This window comes from Hydra vulgaris, chromosome 14, assembly GCF_038396675.1.
Source record: "Hydra vulgaris chromosome 14, alternate assembly HydraT2T_AEP".
Classification (NCBI taxonomy): domain Eukaryota; kingdom Metazoa; phylum Cnidaria; class Hydrozoa; order Anthoathecata; family Hydridae; genus Hydra; species Hydra vulgaris.
The window spans coordinates 15,266,447-15,288,983 of NC_088933.1; the positions used below are offsets into that span (position 1 = coordinate 15,266,447).

Consider the following 22,537-nt stretch of genomic DNA (forward strand, 5'->3'; position numbering starts at 1 on the left):
TTTTATGCGTTATTGGAGACATGAACCTTGATGCTCTAACTTATTCAAAGTCTCCGAAAACAAAGTACTTTTTTGATATGCTTCTTTAATTTAATGTCTCGTCAGCAATTAGTAAGCCAACACGAATTTCAAAAACTTCGGCAACGGCAATAGACAATATTTTAAATAATAATTACCTGGAAATGGAATTTGAAACCGGGATATTTATGACTGATATTAGCGATCACTTCCCAATATTTATAAAAGTAAGAAATTTAAAAACCATGTCTGATTGTGAACCAAAAGTTATAAATTTGAAAAAACGCAATCTTAAAACAAGTAATACTAATGAATTATCAAGTAGACTAAAACAAGAAACGTGGTCCAACGTGTATAGTTGTCATGACTATAACGAAGCTTTTAATAATTTTTTAGATATACTCCTAGATTGCTTTAATGAAACCTGTCCTGAAGAGAACATACAAATTAAGACAAAAGCAGTTGTCAATCTGTGGATGGATAAATCACTGATAAAATGCTCAAAAAAGAAGCAAAAACTCTATAATAAAATTAAAAAAATAAATAAAAACACTGAAAATGAAATAAACTGCAAAAATTATAAATATTTTTACCAAAATCTTATCAAAAATGCTAAAAATAAAAAACACAGTAATCAAATCATTAAATGCAAATCTAATAATAAGAAAATGTGGTCCATCATTAATGAGATAATGGGAAGGAAAAAAATAAATTCAACTTCTTTACCATAAAGAATTAATCTTAACAACACTGACATATTCTGTAAAAAACAAATCTCGGAAGTATTTAGCTAATATTTTATAAATTTGGTCTTAATCTTGCTAATAAAATAAGTCCAACATCTGATTCATTTAAATCTAATACCCGCAAATAACGCAATCATATATGATAATGAATTCAACTATAAAGAATTCGAAGAAGTCTTTTCCTCTTTTAAAAAAAAAAGAAAGCACCAGGGTTTGATGAAATAATTAGCGGTTTAGTTATCTTCAATAAAATCAGTCTAAGCAAACCTCTGATCCATATACTTAAGCTCTCAATAACATCGTGGATTTTCCCCAATGTACTTAAATTAGCAAAAGTAATTCCTATTTTTAGATGTAATGAACATTCAGACATAGCCAATTATAGATCTATATCAATACTTTCTGAATTTTCAAAATTTTTTGACCGTGTAATTTATAATAGAATCTATAATCATTTTACTAAAAATAAATTATTTTACCCAAACCAGTTTGGATTTCAAAAACTGGTTTGGGTAAAATTTGATTAACTAATTCAATGATTGCATGCTCAACAGAGCATGCAATCATTGAATTAGTTAATCAAATAACTGATGGTTTTAAACAAAACAAATTTACTCTAGGAGTATTTATTGACTTATCAAAAGCTTTTGACACAGTTGACCATTGCAACCTATTAGATAAACTAAAGCACTATGGTATAATTAATAAAACTTATAATTGGATTATAATTTTGTTTTACTATATTTAAAACTTCATGTTTATTTTTTTATGTTTTAAAGTAGTTTCCATCAGTTTTTTCCTATAATATGACATAGAAAAGTGGGTTTAAAGCTTACGATTTGCGTCAATTTGATTAAAAAATCAAAATTAATTTTTTTCTTTTGTGGAAAAAATTCACGTACGCTGCCAATTTTTACGACAGAACAAACATAATATTGAGTTTGTAATCATTTATTTGATATCTTTCAGCTGCCATTCTTCTTTTTAAGTCAGATTATTTTGTTTCAAAGATATTTAAGAAATATATAACTTCACATTTACGGGGAAAATGAAACAACGCTAGTTACTGAAAAAGATCATCAAAGTAAACGTCGGTGCTACTGCAGTTTCTCCCCCTTCCCATTTTTTTATTTTATTGCTGATTATGATAGAGAATTTTATGCTGATTAAGAATCGTATAAAAACGTAGGTCTGAAATTCAACAGAAAGTGCATCATTTTCTGACTCATCTCTGGCCCAAACCCTAGCCCTGTCCTAATTCATGTACGTTTAATCGCGCCAATCCCTATTTGTCAGTCGATGTATGTACATTCAATTGCGCCAATCCCTATTTTTCAGTCGATGCATGTACATTTAATTGCGCCAATCCCTATTTGTCAGTCCATTTATGTACATTTAAAAAGCAAAATCTTAAATTAATTATTAAAAAAATTAAATAAAAATATATAAAATATATTCTTAAAAACATTTAAATTAATTATAATTTAATTTTGAAGACAACAAAAATCGGGTCGCGTAATTACAAAAAAGATTTTCTAAACGATTGATTTCAAAATGTAAAAATTGATGTAAAATGTTTTTAAAAAATTGCGAATATTGGAGTTTTTTAGTGTAATTTTTTAAACTTCGACAGCGATTTAGAGCACTTTCTGTTAATTTGCAGACCTATGTTTTTATACGATTCCTAATCAGCATAAAATTCTCTATCATAATCAGCAATAAAAAAGGGTGAGGGGGGGTGGAGAAACTGCAGTTTTCCCTAAACTACTATTTCTGACAATCGCGTAAAAGATAGCTAGTTAGATAGAATTATAAACTTAATAAATCGTCAAAGTTTTTAGTTTACAAAACGTTTACAATAGCAAGTTTATAAACTTGCTATCACCATTTTATAAAAGAATTTTATGTAAAGGTAAAACATAATTTTATTAGAAACTTTAAAAGAATATAGCACAACTTTGTTGTCATTTAGTGACCAAAAATTTTTAAATGAGAAACTACATGAAAAAAACTAATCAAGCTAACTGGTACGAAGACAAGAAAAATGCTACTACAGCAGTAAAGTTGAAGCAGATTTCTTTAAGAGAAGCTTGTAAAAACTTTAGTGTGCCAAAAGATTCACTACATCGGAGTGTTAAAAAGGCTTCACTTGAAAGTAGTTTCGATGTAAAAGTGGGATAGTCATTTCAGTCACCCCTTGGAATTTATTTAAATTTTACCCAGTGGTATCTATTGATGAAAAATGCAAAATTTGAGCTCCGAAATCCAAACGGGTCAAAAATTATGATGTTTTGAAATTCAATCTAAAACGATCTTTTTTTTACGAGGTCCGCCATAATGGATTTTGTAGTTGTTCTTATAATTGAATAATTTAAGATCTAGTGGTAGAATGTGGCTAAGAATTGGTACCTGACCATTTTTGAGGGTGATGAATTCAAATATGTAGATAAAATAGAGAAATTTAAGTTTTTTGATAGCTATTTTTTATTTTAAAATGGCCAGTCAAATTTTTAGTTCCGTTACCATGAGTTGCGCTTTCATTAATTCCCGGAGTTGCCCAAGTCTCATGGATTCGATTTTTTTTTCAAATAAAGTAGGTGATCCTAGGCTATCTTTTATAAAAAAGATAGTTTTGGTTTTTTAAAGCATAATAAAGATGTCATTTTAAAATTTAGACAAAAAAATTTCTTTATTTGGCCTCTATTCTCTGTTATAGCGATACTTTTTGTGAGAATAATTTAAGTTCTAGTTGAGAAATATGACTAAAAATTGGTACCTGACCTTTTTTAAAGGTGTTGAATACATAGATGAAGAGAAATTAACCCAATTCCTAATATTTTAGAATATTTTTTGAATTTTAAAATGTCAACAGTCCTTTTTTTTTCATGTAATCCTAATTTGCATTTCACTTATTTCTGGAGTTGTTTTACTCTCATTGTGAAATAAGATGTTTTGAAAAAGTTTAGGTCTTTGAAAGAAAATAAAAAGTTATATTGCTTTGCATAACTTGCATATTTATGATCAATATTTTCAAAAGTATACATGGAAATATAATTTACTATACAACACATTGAAAAAATGATTTCTTTTTTTACTATTCTAATAATTGGGTATTATTTTAAAATATTAGTTGCATGCTAAAATTTTAGGTTACATGCTCAAATGTAGTGTTAAAAAATAAGAAACTAAAATGCAAACTTTTTCGAAAAATATTAAAAACCTGCTTTATTGAAAAAATCTCAAAAATAAAAATGAAAAGGAATAACCAAATATTACTAAAATTAAAGTTTATATCATTTAAATAATGAAAGTAAAATATTAATCAACTTTCACTGAAAAGATAAAACTTGTTCAAATAGAGTTTCATTTTCTTTTTAGATATAGCACTGACGCCCAGAAGATGTTGAAGGTGTTTTAACAACAGAAATGACATTCATTCTTGGCACCCAGCAATTATCATCCCGCTTTAGCCAGTAGTACAACCGACTTGGATAATGTGAATGCATAAACTTTACCATAAAATCATTATTCTCTTTATCAACTTTAGAAACCATACCAAGTCAATAAAAATTGTCGTATTTGCAAAATAGATATTGTGACATCATAACATTGTCAATTTTATTAATTTCATATTTTTGTTTTTTGAGGAAGTCAAATGTTAGAGCAAAATTATCATCATCGGATACCCTTTTCATTTTTATAATTGAATAAGAAGATGGTACAAGTTGATGGAAACTTTTTGTCCCAGGAATAGTGAATGCTATTAAAATTCTATCAGTAAGTTTGTTTCTTACTTGCTCCATTTCTTCAGCAGTGACGTACACAAACGTAATCCCACTGATTAACTTTTGACAGTATTTAAACATTGCTTGAGAAGACAAAATATGACCTGTGGTTGGACTCTGCAAGCTAGCCGTTGCCACAAGCCTTTTAACTGTGCCACTTATTCCATTTCATGGAGACTTGCCATGGCTTGTTGCAAAGAAGATCCAAATGCAACGAACAAAAAAATCTTGAGCGTGGTCAATAAATAATTGTAAAAATGTTTGCAGTATTTATAGCCATTTTTTTTTTTGTTGTGACATAAATTGTAAAAATTTTTGCAGTTTTTCCAGCCATCAGAAAAATAATGAATTTTTGTAATTGTGGGACAAAGATGAGTTTTTATATGATTAATGGTTTTTATGCATAACTTCACCGATAAATCCTACATCATGATTCAAATCATCTGAAATTACACAAAAAGAAGATTTATCCAATTTTACTTTCTTGTAGTAGATGGCAACTGGATGAAAAGAACATTGACTCTTGCTCCATGGTAACTCCTTATCTCGTCTTACTACAAAAGAGTAATTCTCTTCAAAATCTGCCAGTACAATAGCCTCATTAATACTAACTGCTTCTTTGAGATGCTCTAGTTAGCTAGATTGTGATTTTGCATTAAATGAATGAGAAGTAATATTATCAAGTTTTTCACATAGGAGCTCGATGAATTGATTAAATGGAAGTTTTATTGTTAATAGTTCAGTTCTATCTGTTGTTCTCCACTGTTTAAAATCCACTGACTGATCATTATTATCACTGTTATATTGCTCTTTTGGATAATCATTTTGTGTGAGATACTACTGGAAATAATTTTGGGCAGCTTGTATGCCAGGACAACCATTGCATCGGTGAATCATGCAAACTATAGATTTTCTGCTGCAAACAATCTTTTTAATGATTTCATGGTGAGATATTTTAAGGCCTATAGCACTTAATATTAATTTAACATTTTGGTGTATTATACACACACAAACAGAATATATACCTTTTGGACCAGTAAGGATGCACCATTTTGGCCGAAGACTGTGACATTTAGAAAATCCAATTTTGTGACCTGGGTACTTTGTCTTATATGCCGCATAGAGCTCCTTTAAGTTACACAAAATCAATTTTTTTGACATGTATTTTTTTTCCCTAACACTTACACAGACCTTTTTACCTGGCATTTGCCTTGAGTACTCATCGTCACAGTTATAGAACTTGTAAAGCTTTTTTACATGTTATAGAACTTGTAAAAAAGCTTTACAAGTTCTATAACATCTTTACTGATTCAATGCCGTTCAACCACATCAGGGTATGCTATAATACCTTTTTGGTCGTGTAAAAACTTTGCGTTTTGAATTTTGTGTTTGGAAACTGAAAACTCTTTTGCTGCTTTTCTGATAGACCAAGTTTTGGGGTTAATGTCAAATTTGAAGTTGCTGCCTTCTGTTAGAAACCTTAAGTTTTTATTTCATGCATTCTACAAGGAAGTCTAGATCGCCAGCTTTGGTTTGAATTTCCTTTAGAACTTCATTTTTTGGTGCAACAAGATCGGATTCGGTTACATCCAGAGCAATTGCAAACTTCTTAATAACTGCTTCTTCAACTTGTTTTATCTTTCTCTTTCCAAGTGAAGGCTTGGTAGAGGTTTTGGGTAAATGAACTTTTAGAGGAGACACTTTAAGTTTGCATAAAGTACTGTTGAGCAATGATCTTGTTGATTCCAGTATAATTTCTTTTTCCATATTATCTTCAGTTAATTTTATCTCCAACTCGTTCTCTTCTGATTCTTCACTTGATGCTAATTTATGTCTGCATTGTGGACAAAGTTTTTCACCTGGAACTACGAATTTGCTTTTACTGCATAGGTACTTTGCTGTATCCAAGTTGATTTCACAAAGCCTACGTAAAAAAAGGGAAGAACTCTTTTAATATGTATAAAAATTTTAAAAAAACCTTAAAAAGTTTAAAGTTGTATGATATTTAACAGTGCACTTTCAGAAGTCAGCTAAAAGGTTAAATATAGCTAAAATAGAATTTTGCTGTTAATAATTTGATTATTGTAACTCACAACGTTTTCACAAAACTAAAATTTATGATTACTATAAATACCTTTTATAACTGTGTTATGAGTATTAAATGGATTGCAGCACCGTGTTAATTTAGTTGTATAACGCTTCAAAAAACATGTTTATGATGGGGACAAGTTGTTGGTTTGACATTTATTATTGAGAGCTTAGTCCTCCACATTAATTGTTCTCTTTTATATTCAGGAATATCTTCAAAAGGTTTAATTCCCAGCAACGATGTATATGATGTGAGATGACATTTACTTACTAGGTTGATTTCAATGGAACACTGTTGGCTGTTTGCCATGACTAAGAAACTGAATTACCAAAAAAGATTTAATAATTATTTAATCTAAAATTAAAATAATTTTTTTTTATTGAAATTTGTTATTGTTAACTGTTGTTTCAAAACTATACTACGACGACATAACTGACGTCATCGCAGCAAACACACATCACAGCGTTGTAATTTGAATGTAATTGTGTTGGTCAATATGTACCACCCATGATGATATTTAAGTGCAAAAAAAGAAATTATTACTTACAGGTAATGCTCCAGTTAGAACTATTTAAGGGTGCTCAGAAAATGGCTGGGTTAATATTGATTTATTTCTTAAATATATACAACATTATGTTAAACATGTACGATGCACCTTGATTAACAAAGTTTTACTTATATTTGACGGTAATCGTTTTCATACCAAAAGCTTAAAACTTATAAACTATGCTCATGACAATGGATTGTTTTTGCTATCGCTAGCACCACATACAACTCATAAACATCAACCATTGGACCGTGGATTTTTTAAGCCTTGAAAACCTTTTTTAATCAAGCATGTATGAGATGGATGCGAAACCATTCAAGTAGACGAATACAAACAGAAAATCTCTGAGAAATTTTTTACGAAGCATATTTAAGAGCTGCTAATATGGAAAATGCTAATTCAAGTTTTAGAGCAACTGGAACTGTCCCTTTTATTAGAAAAAGAATATCCAAGGACATCTTTGAGTGATAATAATAATAAAATCAGAAATTCTCTTTGAACGCGATAACAAAAAAGAAAGTGAAATTTTAGAGCAGCCAGAGTTGACTACATTAGAATTAATAAGTCATGAAAAAATTAAAGCCAATTGAAAGCTTTTCAGAGACCACTGTTACTTCATCAGTTTCTTTTGAAGACATACTTCAAATTCCAAAACTTTAGAAAAAAACAATAGAAAAAAAAAAGAACAATAAGAAAAAAAATTTACTGGAAAATAACAATGACAATAAATTAAACAAAAAAAAATATAAAAAAAACAAAATAAAAATAAAATTAAAGAAATGCTTGATTGAAAAAAATGTAAACAATGAAGAGGAATGGTTTTTTCCAGTTTGTCAAGGGAAATGGTGCAATGGTATCCAAATTGACTGGATAGCTTGTTCTGTATGTATTGTTTGGGTATACAAAGACTGCATACTAAACGATGTTTGCTTTTTTATGTGAATAGATTTTATTCAAATTTTTTGACTAACATAAAAATTTGCATATGCATTTTTTATTGAAATTTTTTTTTTAATTCCTATCATGTTTTTTGATTTAAAAGGAAAATTACTTTTTTATGCAATTAGATTTGGTATTTTATTCAAATATTTGACAAATATGAGACGTTGTGTTTAATATACATTTTTTCAATTAATATTGTGCTTTACTTCCTATTATGTTTTTTATTTTAGATAATATTTGGTTTATTATTTAGGTTCATGTTAATTGTATAGTTTTTTCTTAGTGTAAGAAATGGGTAGATAACCTGGCTATTACTTTAGGCATACATAAAACCGTTTGCTATTATTAAGTATGTTGTATATCGTAAGTGGCCCTAACTGTATCCAGTTTCGCGGCAGGGAAAATGAACCCAGTACGCGTCTATTCACAATGCGCGTTAATTGAATACAAAACTTGATGCTTCTTAATACTAACAAAGACATAATTGATAAAAAACGGTTGTTGAAAATAGGCGTCAGTGTAACAACGGAAAATCAGCTTTTAATTAAATTAAGAACCAATTCTCTGATTTGAAAAATGCCCAAGTTATTTCTTAAATAAGAGGGGAAAAAAATATTTTTTTAAACGTTTTTTGAAATTTTAACTGAGAACTTATTATAATAGCAAATCTTTATTAATTTGATTCTTTAGTAATCAACATTATTATAGTTGGTATAGTATAATACTAGAATAGTTAAATTTAATAATAATAAAAAAAAATTTGTAGGCGCTTTTTTCTACTTATCCCTTCTCCCCCCACCCCCTGTCCTCCAAAAAATAAATAAAAAAATACGTGTTCGCGCCAACCCTGAATGTATGATGAGAGATTAAATAATCTAGCCATTTTGTCAGTAGAATCTGAAACTTTTAACATTATTTTTTGATGACTTTTTAAAACAATTTCCACACACTTTTCTATTTATTAATTGTTAATGTGCAAACTATGTTAAAATATAACTTATATTCTATGTTTCAAATATGTATACAGTAATTTGGCAATTTTATTATGCATTATAACAAAAAAAAAAAAAAAAAACTCAAGCAAAAATAAAAAAGATTCAATAACGAAATTTGTCATAAAAAGATAGGACGGCAGAATAGTTAGCCTATAGAAAGTTATATCGTAAATCTGCCAATCTGCAAATATGTAGATTAATGATTTTAAAAAAGGGTTTTATATTTTAAATATCTTCATGATCATTTCATAATTGCCTGTCATTTTTGAAAAGGTGGGAAAACGCTCATTTTGATAGTTGGAATATAACCTATTGTTTACTCAGTTTATCATTATATTCCAAATCATCTATATCTTAAACGAAACAGAAAATAGAATTTCTTTCATTTCTTTTATCTTTATGTAAGACAAAAAATAGCAAACTTTTTTGATTTTTTTTTTAATTCTTTAAAACATGAAAAAACGACTTAAACTATTGTAACGGTATACGATGAAAAAGGCCAATGGTTAACGCCGATGGTTAAATATATGTATATAAAGGTAATAAATCAATATTAGGTATGTAATTTGCATATTTAAGTTGCAACTATGCACCAGTTGTGGTTTCGACTATTAGCTAATGTCAATGCCTCGACCAATGGCACTTAATCGGCTAAACTATCGGCCAATTAATCGGCCAGTTATTGGCCGATAGTTGAGCTGATTAATTAGGATTGGCCAAGACATCGATATTAGCTAATCGGCCAAACCACTACTGATGCATTGACACAACTTATTTATGGAAATTACATACATTATAATAATATATTACCGTTATATACATACATTAAACCTTATTATTAGCCACAATTGGCCTTTTTTATCGAGACACCACTAGTTAATATAATTCAAACTAAAGGTGAATACTAAAAAATAATAATGCAATTAAATAAGAGCAAAATATTTTGTGCCAATATGGCTATATCTTTTTTAGGCAAAAAAATGTGTTTAATACATACTCAATTAAAGAATTTAAAAAAAAACTTAAATTATAAAATAACTTTGAAAAACTCAAGTTTTACAATAAAAAGAATAAAGTATTTTTTAAAACTTTTTATGTTGACTCAGTTTCCACCATTATCGCAAAACAAATAAATGCAGAGATGATAGAAATTGCAAATGAACACCATCCGATAATGTAAGACCAACTGTATTTTATAAGACTACTTTTATTAACTTCATTTGTGAACACACTTAATCCTATTGCCAAGAATATAGCTATAACAAAATAATCACATAAATAAAAATCGAAACTCTAAAACAAAGTTGTGAAAAAAATAGAACATCCATAAAAAAGATTTTAAACTACTTATTTTTTAAACTAAATACTATATTAAATATATATTATATATACACTAAAAATACATAAAATTAAATAATTATATGTATATATACTTTTTTTAATTGACAATTTGCTATAACAAAGTGGACTTAAATTGAACTAAAATTTGCTGCAAGTTAAAAAAAAAGATAATTAAGCTTAGGACCATTATACCTGACAAATACTGGATGCCTAAACTTTGTAATTTGCAATTGAAATTTTAAAAAGGGTCTAATACCTATTTAGTATTTTTTTTACATATTTTTTATAAACTAATTAGTATCCTTATAGATCTGCTCTCAAAACAAGTTTTTATCTCAAAAAAAGCTCAACTGGGATTTCAACAAAAAATTGTTCGTCAAAAAGCAGCAAAAAAATGAAAATACTGTTAAAAGCTTCTATTAAAATTTGCCTTTTTTTTTGCGCAAAAGAAAAAAAGTTTTTCAAATAGGAAAATTGTAAAGGAATGTCTATCACTTTATGCCGAAAACACTGAAGACTTAAGCATAAAGAAATCATTGCATATCAACCATAAAGAAATCACAAAATATTTATATGAAATACAAGAAGAAATGGCCTCTGTTGTAGCAAAACAAATCATTGCTACTTCCTCGATTTCAAAACACTTTTCAATATATATTGATAAAAGTTGCGATTTAACTGACAATCCTCAATTATTAATTACATAAGATGTGCCAAAAATAACTTTGATGTTGTCCGAGAACCTCTGGGCTTCGGTGAGCTTCAAACATCAACAGTTGGATCTAATATTTTTGAAACACTGAAAATTAAAACGTTAATGGTCACAATCTAAACTGGGATAAACTGGACAGTATTTACACTGAAGGAGTACCTTCAATGGTTGGGAAGCACAGTGGATGTGTTACTTTTCTTGAAAAATATTTACAAAAGAAAACTTTTTAAATACAATTTTTTAATTCACCAAGAAGTGCTCTGCTCAAAAGGTTTGAAATTTGACCATGTCATTAAAATCGCTGTTATTTGCATTAACAAAATAAGAGCAAGAGGACTTCATAGACGAGAAAATTGTTCATTTTTTGAAAGTGAAACACATGAAAACTTTTATTACGTTGTTCTTTTCGATAGTTATCAAAAGACTAAATGCTAAGTTTTCTGAAATAAAAATAAAGTTTTACAAATTTTGGAAGTCAAAAAGCGAACTACTATTAGAATGTGACTTTCTTAAAAACGAAGACCAGTTATGTTACTATTACTACTTTTTTATTGGATGTAACAAATTACCTAAATATCTTAAACACAAACTTGCACGGTAAATATTTTATTTCCAACATTATTTAATTAAATTAATGCTTTTAAGGCCAAGTTAAACTTATTTACAGATAGTTTATAACAGCAAAATCTTTACCTAATTCCGACACTTGAAAATTGTTACATTAAAAATAAGATCACCAATGTTGCAATTCAAAAATACAAGCTGCCATTTTGACACTTTTACAATCATTTGAAACTCGCTATGCAGATTTTAAAGGGGAAGCAAAAATTATTTTGGTCTCTATTAAATCCATTCACAATATTAGATGATGACCTTTGCAATTATACACCAAAATTGCAGTCGGAAATCCCAAAAAGTCTGCCCACCCCTTTAATCATACCTAAAATAATGCTAATATAAAAGCCTTTTTATCATAAACGATAACAAAAACCGTTAAAAAGGTAATCTAAAGTTGACGTCAATAGAGTTTCAAAAGTCGCTGTTATTGGCTGAAAAAAAGAGAGAGTTTAGTAAACCAAAATTTTCTTCTATGACTTAACAGCAACAAAAACATTTTTGTAACTTCTTCTCATGTTACAACAAGTTCTGAGATTTTCTCAGTAAACTCTTGCAGAGAGGAGTAGAAACAGTTGCGAGGCGTTTTTCCTTAGAAGATATCACACAAACCTGTAAGTTATTTTGCATGCTTTAGATGCTTTTTTTAGAACAGCTCATAAATTTGTCTTTCTTTTTTTGTCATTTTTTGACTGAAATTAGTGGATTTCAGTTATTTGATTTCAATCTAAAAAGTGTTTTTGTTACTTAGTTTTGGATAGAAAAGAACATGTTAGTTTGCATAACAGTTTTTAAAAATACTTGAACATGAAACCGTGCAGCTCATTTAAAAATTAAAACTACAGACTCTTTATTCATATGGAATTACTAGGGTCAAATATTGATACAAAGTTGTAATTTTATTGACGATAACCATTATTACTGTAGCAAATATTTTTTATGGAAAAACAAAAAGTTGAGTCTTTTGCTGGAGGGCATTTATCAAAAAATTGCAAGGTTAGGATTTCTACACTTTGCAGTAATGTAAAAAGTAATTTGTTCCTTGCTCTATATATTAACAGACAAAGCGACTGTTGAACTGAAAAAATATTAACTCAGTAGTTCTTTCATCAAAGTATGATGTGAGTCGCGATCTTGTTCTTTGGTTTTCTTCAGATCTACCACCGTTCTCTCATGTTGATAATAAGGGATTTAAAAATATTTTTGAAAACAATATTGGTTTAAAAAATCCCACAGGATCTGCAAAGTCAAGTTGTTTTACCTAATATTTACAAAATTTTAAGGTAATCTGTATTAGGAAATTTAAAAGATATTGATGCGGTAACAATTTTATTTGACGGTTACAAAAAATTAGTTATACGGGGTTAAAGTGTTCCATTGATAATTATAACTGGGATAAAAAATGTTTACAATTTCGTGTTTGCCTTTAAAAAATCATATACTACTGTGATCAAAAAGTAAGGTGAATTTTTAATTTAAACTTCCCGCCTTGTTCGAATCGTCCAATCTTTTTTATTTTTAAGTTGGTAGGAATGTCATTAACATTTGCGCCAAATTACATGTCAAACTCATAATTATTATTTTTTGTTTACGCTTGTTTCTGAAGTATCAAAAGTGCATTCGGCGATTTTCACGATGTCTAATTTTGTTGAGCAAAGAAGTGCTATTAAATTTTGTTTGCGGAATGATATTTCTGCTGCTGAAACGTATCGAATGTTGCAAAAGGCCTTCGGTGAAGAGACTATGTCTCAAAAAAATGTTTACAAGTGGTACAAAGACTTCAAAGAAGGCCGAGAACGTGTTGATGACTTGGAACGCTCCGGACGACCATCGACTTCGATTGATGATCGCCACATCAACAAAATCAAAGAATTGGTATCAGGGCCGGCGATTCGGGTTTCGAAGTGCCTTCTCTCCCCCCCCCCCCCCTTTATTTGTCGGCCCTGGGTATGCTTGTATTATCTAGGTAATGCTGCGGTTAAGCGGCCTAAAATAATTTTATTTTTTTGCTTGTTGCACTCTTGTCAGAGGAGACTTTTTAAACTTTAGGAATATTAAGTGAAATAATAAAAGAAAGATTGCTGCCCCATGCCAAACCCTTAGTCGATGTAACAGCACTTCCGCTTATAGCAGCAGGCTATAAGATAGTCGATGTATGTACTGAAGCCAATAAATATTCCTTATCTTTATATTAAAAAGTCATTACTATGAGCAAGTCTTCACGCGAGAGCGCAACAAGCAAAAAAATAAAATTATTTTAGGCCACTTAACTGCAGCTTTACCGTTATCTAGATGTTCATATTACACGAATCTACTTTATATGTTTCATTATATAATTATCATATATTATATTTTATAATTATTTTATATATTATTATTATATTATTAAACATTATGATATTTAAATATTTTATAATATTATATATAAGTTATTATATTCCTTAAATTAAGGTAAGATAAGATTTGTTAACTATTTTTGAAGAGATATTTATGTTCAATCGTAATAAAAACTTTTTTTATTTCCTCTACGTCATTATCAACTATTTGTGTTAAAGTTTACAAAAAACATAGCATGGCACTTGATTTAAATATAATATCGAAACAAAAATGCCTAATTTTTTTTTTTCAAAAAGTCCTATACGTCTCTGGTTCAAATTTCATCAAATCGGTGTTTATATCGCAAATCAGTGTTTATTTATTCAGTCAATATTTTTAACTGCATTTGAAGGAATCATTTCTGTAACACATTTTCATTCTCAGACAAAAATGAGTCAAGCACTAAATAAAATTATACAATTAAAAAAATATATTATTACAATTTTTTTTTTTGAGTACAATGTTATTTTTCAAAAGTTGGTTGTTTTGACTTAAGGAATTTTCGAAATGATCTTTTCAGTTAAGAAAATCTTCTAAATAATCGTAAAGATAAAGGTAGCAATTTGGATACGAGGGCAGCTAGCTTAATAAGCTAAAGACCCACGGGCCATTTTAGCAAGCGTTATATCGTAATAAGATCACTGTCTAAAAAATTTTGATAAGTTGCTATCATGATAGCAATGATAATGGATAATGAATCATATATGATTCATTACCTTGGTAATGAACAAAATATCTACAAATTTTTAGCTGGTTACAACCAGTTATAGATTTGTAGATATTTTGTAGCTAACTACAAAGTGTTATGTAGCTAGCGACACATTGCTACAAAATTGCAATGTTTAAAGTTCAATTCTCATAATTATAATAGACACGAAAAATCGAATTTTTAAAGATGTTAAACACATTAGAAAAAAAAAATTAGAAAAAGTATTGCTTGAAAATCTCTGTAAAGCTAGCTAGCTTTATAGCGATTTGCAAGATTTATAGCAACTAGCAAGCGACTAGCTAGCTAGTCGCTTGCTAGTTGCTAGCTCATTTCCCACGGAGTAGAAAAAGAAATTCCATTAGGATAGCAAATTTAAAAAAATCTTTAAAAATATTTATTAACATGCAGTTTCTGACGTCAAAGTAATTATGTAAAGAAAAACTTATCAAACTATTACAAAAGCGAGATCACTATTTAGATCAAAAGATATTATTAAGTTTATAAAAACGCCTTATCAAAACAAAGCATGTGAATGTTTAATGGATTTATGGAAAGAAGCATTGCAAAGCAAATTTGTCGAGAAAATATTGAATAGAGACATTTCTTACAATAAGTAAAACGTTTAGGCTCTATAATCATTATTTTCAAATGCAAAACAGTTTATAGTTTTATTTTGTATTTACTTTTACCTGTTGCAAGAAGAAATGCACCAGAGATTTTGTGATTTTTTATTTTCTTTGAATAACTTAACAAGCTTAACACAAAAGCAATAAAGTATGACATGCAACCAATAATCATAAATGCTCTGGTAACGTGTAAGTAATCTAAAATGAAAAATATTTGTGATTACTTATTATAATAAACAATTTCACAATCAATATAATTAACTATTTACATGGTTGTTTCATTATTTTTTACAGAGTAGTAATGCATCCGTTAACAATTTAGTTGTATGCTCTTTCTCGTCGTATTAACACATATAAACAATCAGTTGTTAACAAGAATTGAAAATTCTAAAAATTTATATTTTGTACTTATGTCAAATAAGGATGGGAACAAAAAACCCTAAAATTTTGGCCACAATTACAACAAGAAAGCAACAATTTGATAAAATATTTTTTCTATTTTTGTTTTAAATAAAATTATATTTATCGATAAATTTTAAATTTCATAAAATAATCTCTTATCGTTCAAAAATTATGATCTTATCAAAATTGCAACCTCATCAAATTGAGAGGAGTTCAAATTTTGTATAGTCATAACTTTTAAGACTATCACTAAGAGATTATTATGTGAAAACTAGAACTTATCAATGAATGAAAACTTCTTTTAGAATAATACAAAAAATATTTTTTAACTTGTTTAGGGCAGTTGTGGTCAAAATGTTAGGGTTTTTTTGTTTCCAGACTCCAATTATTGTAATTTTTGGCAAAGCATACTTATTTGGCATAAGTATAAACATAAATTTCTCAATAATATTTCATAATAATATTTCAAAATATTCTGGTTCCGTTAAATAATATTTCAAAAAATTCTGGGTCCATTAAATAATATCTCAAAAAATTCTAGGTCCGTTAAATAATATCTCAAAAAATTCTGGGTCCGTTAAATAAGTTAGAAAGTTTATAAAAAGAAGTTAAAAAAGTGTTTATTTTTTTTTACTAATTTATTATTGCTCTGCATCTGTATTCACTTATCTTCGTTAAACTAACAAAGAATTTAAGTGATCATTAAAAAAAGATGCAAGGGGACAATTTCAAAAGTTAAGTTTGATTTGCTCCGCTAGTAGTTTTCGTGCTGTTTTTTTCATTGTATCTAAACGTTGCAATGGTAACTAGGAGTGATTTTGTTAATTTCGTAAATCGCACGCGAAGATTTTTAAATAATGATTGCTGCATAATTTTTTAAAGTAAATTAAAACACGCTACAATACAAAAGACTCTCAGAAATTATATGTACTTTAAACTTATATTTATTTTTTTAGACTTTATGCTTATCTTCTAATGACTCTATTTTAATCAATTTTTGAGAATGAATCAAAACCGAATATTTTTGTTGTGACACATCACGATCTTCTTTATTGCACCAAATTGGATGTTTTGTTCTCCTAGCATATAAATATCGAAACCACCATGAATGAGTTGTGTCACTATGTAGCGAGCACGTTAAAGAGATGCAACCTTAGCAGATACTAGTTTTGAAATAGATTTGATATATAGTTTCCAAGAAAGACCGGAAATAAGAGCTAATAATAGAAGATGAAGGGCAGCTGACTCATTGATTACATTACCGTTCATAAATATAGGAAGATCTAGATTGTTGCAATAACAACTAGCCGAAAAAAATTTATTTTTATCTGAGTTAAAGTTCACCAGCTACTTAGAACCCCATGCTGTAGCATAAGCAAAATTTTTTTCAAGCTTAAATGCCCCTTTCAAGCAATCAGAGAGTGTTGGTAATATTAGTATCATCAGCAAACAATGCCACCTTAGATGCGAAAATATCTGGTAGTTCATGTTAATTAATTAGTATAGGCTAAGGATAGAACCTTGAAAAACCCCTGAAGTTACAGGATATGAAGAAGAGTTCTGTCCATCGAGGACAACTTTTGTAATACGATTGGTAACGAATGATTCAATAATCTTAAAGATGTTACCTGACATACCGTAAGAAAAGAGTTTATGGAAAAGAACAGCATGCCAAAATTTATCAAAAACAAAAAAATTTAGTTCCGATAAAATAAATATAGCGTAGTGTAAACATAAAATACATCGATGAGTTAACTTAAAATACAACTTTTCGACAGTGAAAAATACAACGAACGTAAAATGCAAAGTTGAATCAACGTAAAATATTACGCAGTGCCCACTTAAAATATAACGTTGTTTTTTGGTTGTTGGTGACGTCGCATTTGCAACCAAAATGATATAAAAACAACGTTGGCGGTCGATGTTGGGCCAACGCAACGCTCAACTTTATTCTAACATTTTATTAACGTTTGTGTCACACAGCCATGGAATTACCATTAAGGTAAAAAAAATTTCCTTAGAAATTTTTTCTGCAAGGTCTTAGGTATATGCATGGACATGATTTTTACAAATTTTGAAAAATATTTTGCGACGTCCGAGAAAGTTAAAACTATTTTAGTGTTTTCATTAGAATCGTTTTTAAAAACAATTTTTTTCGGCTTTATTTTGCAAAAAATGTTCCGGACTATTTAAAATTTAAAATTTTTATTTTTATCTTCATTAACAACATAAAAATCAGACCCATATACAAAAAACAATGCAATGTGATCTTAACCATTAGTTACCCAGAGATAATTTTAAAATAGAAAAATATTTAAAAAGTTCATTGTAAATTTATTTTTTCTACTTTTACATTAGATTATATATTCACATTAAAGTTTTAAAGCTATTCTTTATATTAATAAACTATGGATTAGAACATAACATTTTTAAATAAGAAGTTTTATATTTTTCTATATTTACAAGTTACAAAATTTGACTCGTTTATCACTATCAACTTTTAGAGATGCCTTAAGCAATACCTAATTACACAATTCTTTAGTTTTTTACTTTATTCTGGATGACTCAAATTTTGTTTGTAAGCACCTGTTTCCCATAGCCTGCTGAAATCTGAATAAACTGATTCGGATGCTTGCTCACTCCGAAACCCAAGACATCTTGGGTTTTGGAGTAAGTAAAATTTTTTTGTAGAGTTGGAGGAAGTCTTTGTTGGGTAGTATTATGCGTATCAGCCTAATTGTCAATAAACTCAGGTATGTGCTTGATGACAGCATGAATTTTAGGTGTAGTTGAAATACCAAAGGCTTTGTACGCTCTTTCAAACAAAAGTATAGAATCTCTATAAGAGGAAATTAGGACATTCCCAAAGCATGACTGTCTAACTGCATTAAATATTTTAAATGCAGAAATAAGTTTTTTTCCTTCATTTCCAACTTTTGCATTTGCAAGCAATTCTTCTAGGACCCAACATTGTTTAGTAGATGCCTACATTGGTTTCAATTGAATTCTCCTCCATGGATTGGTGACCTGTAGATGCTTAGTTTGTTTGACCAGTCAGTAGCTTTCAAAGAACAACAATTGGTTTTGCTAAGGATAGTTATCAAATGATCAAATAGCCTGCTGATAATTCCTACAACAATATGCAACTCTAGAATTTGCTTCAAATTCTCGAAAGATTTTTTCACAAATTAACAATTGCTAGGATCATGAGTTTTTTTACTCCTGAGTCACAAAAGGCTGAGAAGATGTACCTTTTGAATAAGAAAACTTATGCTTTGTTTGTTCCTTTTGGATATCCAATATATTCATACAAACCTTGAGAAACCCACCAACTCCATGAATGCCTACTTTGATCATATAATCATCTGGTGGAAGGTCTCGATGGTCAAGGATGTGTTTAACCAAACCAAAAATGTCATTGCAAAAAATAACTGAGCCCTGAGTTTTTTCACTTTGTTCATCACCATTGGAAGCATCAAAGTCCATTATTGTAGAATTGTAAAAAAAATCAAGTGTTTTGTCTCGTTGACTTAATTTTCGAACCAAACCTGATTCAATTGATTGCAACCACTCCAAGTTCTGAAAAAGTAGCCGCTTTGTGAGTTTTTTTCAAAGAGAGACCTAAAGTAGATTGCAATCTACTAATTAACTCAGCAGATACATGATTCAAACGGAAACATGCTCTTGATTTTTGAGAATTGACACTTTTTGTGATTGTTAAATCCCTCCCTCTTGTTGCTAAAATAGCAATTGAGTCTTCATCTTCAGATGCTGCAAGTATCATTTTGATCACATCAAAAGAAATAATTTTTGCTACACGGGGAACTTGGTCAATAACTGACTGAAGATTTTCCCTTGCATCTCAAACTGTACAACGGTTTGGATATGCTATTCTACAACCAACGGGCTGCCAACAGCGCTGACACACTTTAACTAGCCCACGAGGTGGTAAAAAATCTTCGGCTGCTACTGGAGCTTTCCTACTTGGAAAGGAACAGCCTTAGCTGATCCTTGGCTCATTCCAATTGGATCAAAACCTCTCAAATAAGAAAACAGCAAAAAGAATTTGATCTTGTCAGAGTCGTAAAAAAACTTTGGAAAAATCAAAAGGGCCATGTAGATCATTATTTGTTTTCTCCCCCTTTTCAATCTTAAGAAGAATTAATCTACATTTAGCACATATAGCAGAAGGTAAATGCTCTTCATTGGGATTATAGTTCTTAATGAAATATTTCTGATTTCTTGGAAGTATCGAGTCTCTTCTAGCTGCCACCATATCTGATTCTTTTTGAAAGCAAACCAGACATACTTTAGCACAATTTTCTGTGTGGGATAAAGTCTTATTAGGCATTGTGTAGTTTTTTCGCAGATATACACCATTAAATTAAGATAATGTCTTTTCCTTACTCAACGAGAACTTGTTTCTTACAAAATTATAATCACAATTTATACTAAATCACATACCTCGAATATGACAATTTCAATCCACATAATTATATTTACAATTGGCCGAGTGAATAAAAATAAGCAATTGCTTTTATTCAGTAATTAGTCAGCTTTACGTGAAGAAAAACATTAGGAGTTTTGCTCAAATTTTTATTCACGTAAAGTTAAGCAATTTAATCAGTAATTGGTCAGCTTTACTTAAATAAAAACTTAAGCAAAATTTTACAGTTTTTATTTACGTAAAGCTGACCAATTACTGTGTAAAAGAATTTGCTTTTTTTTATTCACCCGGCCTAATTTCACATTAACAATATAAACACTAGGGTTATGACTTTTTTTAACCCCATGCTCCTGTAGTGTAGTTTGATGAATTTTTGCCTTAAAAGCACGAAATGAACTATTATTTGCATATCTTTTAAATAAGTTCACCCCGCCATTGAAAAATCGATTTTGACATAAGTACTACTATGTATTTCTAGTGGACACAAGACTTGTTTATAACGTCTAAAACACGAATTAAAACACATTGATACATATTTTAGGCGTTTAAAATACGCCTTGTGTCCACTGGGTTACATAGTAATACTTATGTCAAAATCGATTTTTCAATGGCGGGGTGAACTTTTTTCAAAAGATATGCAAATAATAGTTCATTTCGTGCTTTTTAGGTAAAAGTTTATCAAACTACAGTACAGGAGCAGGGTGTTGAAAAAAATTCATAACCCAAATAAACACATTAGAAATTACACACAAAACCGTACAAACATATTAACAATAACTATCAAGTATAAACGCACTTTAACTACAAACCACTTGATGCCACGGAACACTTTCAACATTTAGCTTACATTGCGACAATAGATTTGGACAACAAATATATATGCGTTACTGCAAGTCTTGATTTTCACAGAAATGACAAATGCAAAATTATGAACGTTAAAAACACAAAGGTTGACTTTTTTTTCTTCATAAAACCATAAATTTTTATAAATATTGCTTTTCTCTTGAATGGAAACCAAAAAACTATTTTACTTTAAAGTTTTATCAATTTATAACCTTTGTTTTAAAAATAAAGGAAATAAATATTTTCTGTATTTTAGGAATTCGACCAAAACGTTGAAATGGTCATAACTTTCTCGGACGTCGCAAAATATTTTTAAAAATTTGTGTGAATCATCTCCATGTATATACCTATATACCTAGCACAAAAATTTTCAGAGGAAATATTTTTTGACCTTGATGGTAATTCCATGTCTATGTGGTGTGCTAGCTGTGTAATGTCTTTATGGTAAATTTATGGTAGAAATTTCAAAAAGAAAATCCATAATTATAAATCTAAATTATAAAAAAATATATAAATAAGTTGCGTCTAAACAAAAGTTACTAGTAGCAACAAAAAAAGTCCATCCTTGGCTTTTAAAAAAAATTAAGTTAAAAAATAACGATAATAAAGTTGTTTAAACTTTTATCCATACGCATATAAGGTAATGTCGATTTATTGGTTTATTGGTGATCTTTCTCAACAAGAAAATTGAATTAAGGTTTTTTTTATAACTTTTGTCCAAGTATTCATAACCTGTTAAATGTATATAATCTACATACTTTCTCTCCAATTAAGAAAATTAAATTTAAAAAATTATGATCAAAAAATTAATCATAATATCACAAAAAAGTCATAACCTTCCTATTTGTGACACCATGCTACTAAAATTACCTAACATGTTGCTAAGACTGCCAAAAACTTTCCGTTTAAAATAAAATCAAAAGTTTGTAACTTTGTATTTTTTATAACTAAAATAAAAAGGAACAAAAAAATGTTGTTTTACTTAGAATATTTGTTGAAACTTTTATAATTAAATTATTTCTTTTTGCCAAATATTGACTTATTTTTGATTTCCTACTCTTGGTTATTTTCACGAGTCAAATCAACACTGCTATCATAAACCTTAAAAAATTGTTCTGCAAAACTTTTATGCATTTATTTTTTATTTAAAAAGAATAAATGCATTGTTTGATTAGAATATGAGAAATAACATTTACTAAAAGTACTAAAAGATGACAAATAATATCAGACAAAGGGTGACGTGGCTATATTGATTCTTCTCTCTATATAGTTATTACAGACCAGATTTTTCCGACACCCTTTCACTATTGCATACTTCTAACAGATTCACACAAAATCTACCAC

General features: G+C 29.0%; 1 protein-coding gene across 1 annotated transcript in view; it reads right to left on the reverse strand.

Annotated features, from left to right (window-relative positions):
• Positions 1 to 10,061: 10,061 nt before the first annotated feature.
• LOC136073220 (lens fiber membrane intrinsic protein-like) overlaps positions 10,062 to 22,537 on the reverse strand; it is a 28,352-nt gene continuing 15,876 nt past the window's right edge. Inside the window, exons 2-3 of the mRNA XM_065817205.1 lie at positions 15,565 to 15,699; positions 10,062 to 10,378 (exon numbers count right to left, since the gene is read on the reverse strand). Coding sequence (XP_065673277.1) covers positions 10,215 to 10,378; positions 15,565 to 15,699 — 299 coding nt within the window. The 3' untranslated portion in view covers positions 10,062 to 10,214. The remainder of the gene's footprint in view (positions 10,379 to 15,564; positions 15,700 to 22,537) is intronic.